Source organism: Sinocyclocheilus anshuiensis, unplaced genomic scaffold, assembly GCF_001515605.1.
Source record: "Sinocyclocheilus anshuiensis isolate Anshui unplaced genomic scaffold, SAMN03320099.WGS_v1.1 scaffold144, whole genome shotgun sequence".
NCBI lineage: Eukaryota > Metazoa > Chordata > Actinopteri > Cypriniformes > Cyprinidae > Sinocyclocheilus > Sinocyclocheilus anshuiensis.
In genome coordinates, this window is record NW_015555720.1 from 573,563 (window position 1) to 575,127 (window position 1,565).

Consider the following 1,565-nt stretch of genomic DNA (forward strand, 5'->3'; position numbering starts at 1 on the left):
TATTAAAGGGTTAGTTCACCCAAAAATGAAAATTCTGTGATTAATTACTCACCCTCATGTCATTTCAAACTCGTAAGACCTTCGTTCGTCTTCGGAAAACAAATAAGATATTTTTGATGAAATCCGAGAGCTTTCTGGCCCAGCATAGACAGCAACACAACTGACACGTTCAAGGCCCAAAAAGGCTGTAAGGACATCGTTAAAATAGTCCATGTGACATCAGTGATTCTGACTGACACGGAAGAGAAGAAATTGTTGAATGAAGTTATTTTTGTTTTCTTTGCGCACAAAGTATCTTGTAGCTTCATAACATTACGGTTGAACCACTGATGTCACATGGACTATTGTAACGATGTCCTTACTACCTTTCTGGGCCTTGACCGTGGTAGTTCCCTTGCTGTCTATGCAGGGTCAGAAAGCTCTCAGATTTCATCAAAAATATCAACGATGTCCTTACTACCTTTCTGGGCCTTGACCGTGGTAGTTCCCTTGCTGTCTATGCAGGGTCAGAAAGCTCTCAGATTTCATCCAAAATATCCTAATTTGTGTTCCGAAGATGAACGAAGGTCTTACGGGTTTGAAACGACATGAGGGTTAGTAATTAATGACAGAATTTTCATTCTTGGCTGAACTATACAAATATAGTCATGAAATTGTACTCTCTTTAAGTGCACTTAAGCGTCCTTTTATTTCATTATTAATATTATATCATCTGCAATTACCTTTATACTTATACTTTTTCGCTCCAATATACTTTTACGAATTGAAGTACATTACAAGTGCACATTCATTCCAATTAAGTGCACTTCTTTTTCACATAGGGCTGCTAAAGTGATATTTGAATGAATAAATAACCATCTTAAATGCAGGTTTAACAAGCTGGGTTTGGATAAGGTCTCTGGTGCAGAGGAGCCCCCGTCTCACTGTCCGGTGGAGGAGGTCCACACGTTCCAGCCCATCCAGTCGGCTCCTCTCAATGTTGAGGAGATTGTGTGTATAGACATCGGCACAGCACACTCTGTTGCAGTCACAGGTCAGAGAACTTCATTTACACTGTTTACAGTTCAGTGTGCTGTTTTTGGCTTAATCTGAGGACCGACTCACAGACTATGAATATGTGCCCTAAATGCAGAGAAAGGTCAGTGTTTCACCTTCGGCAGTAACCAGCATGGGCAGCTTGGCTGCAGTTCCCGCCGAAGCAGTCGAGTGCCCTATCAAGTGTCAGGACTGCAGGGGATCACCATGGCAGCGTGTGGCGACGCATTCACTCTGGCTATTGGAGCAGGTAAACAAGACATGTGTACAAGTGAATCTCACAAAACAAGTCACATTTCACCCCAAAATCAAAAGAAATGAAAATGAAGTCTATTTTTAGTTTAAAACGGTGTAAAATTATTTTCATGACAAAATATATCATTATTGTAATGCATTCATGATGAGCCTGATTTTTTTTTCAGTGTTTATTGTAATATAGTGTTTTATCTTATTGTAAAAACAAATAGCAAAAAAGAAAATGGTACAAACAAATCTACAAAATACAATGTTTTTTTTTTTTTTTTTTTACC

The 1,565-nt window shown here is 39.0% G+C and overlaps 1 protein-coding gene across 1 annotated transcript in view; it reads left to right on the forward strand.

Annotated features, from left to right (window-relative positions):
- Positions 1-1,565, forward strand: part of nek8 (NIMA-related kinase 8) — a 16,906-nt gene that overhangs the window by 10,996 nt on the left and 4,345 nt on the right. Inside the window, exons 12-13 of the mRNA XM_016465534.1 lie at positions 870-1,033; positions 1,133-1,285. Coding sequence (XP_016321020.1) covers positions 870-1,033; positions 1,133-1,285 — 317 coding nt within the window. The remainder of the gene's footprint in view (positions 1-869; positions 1,034-1,132; positions 1,286-1,565) is intronic.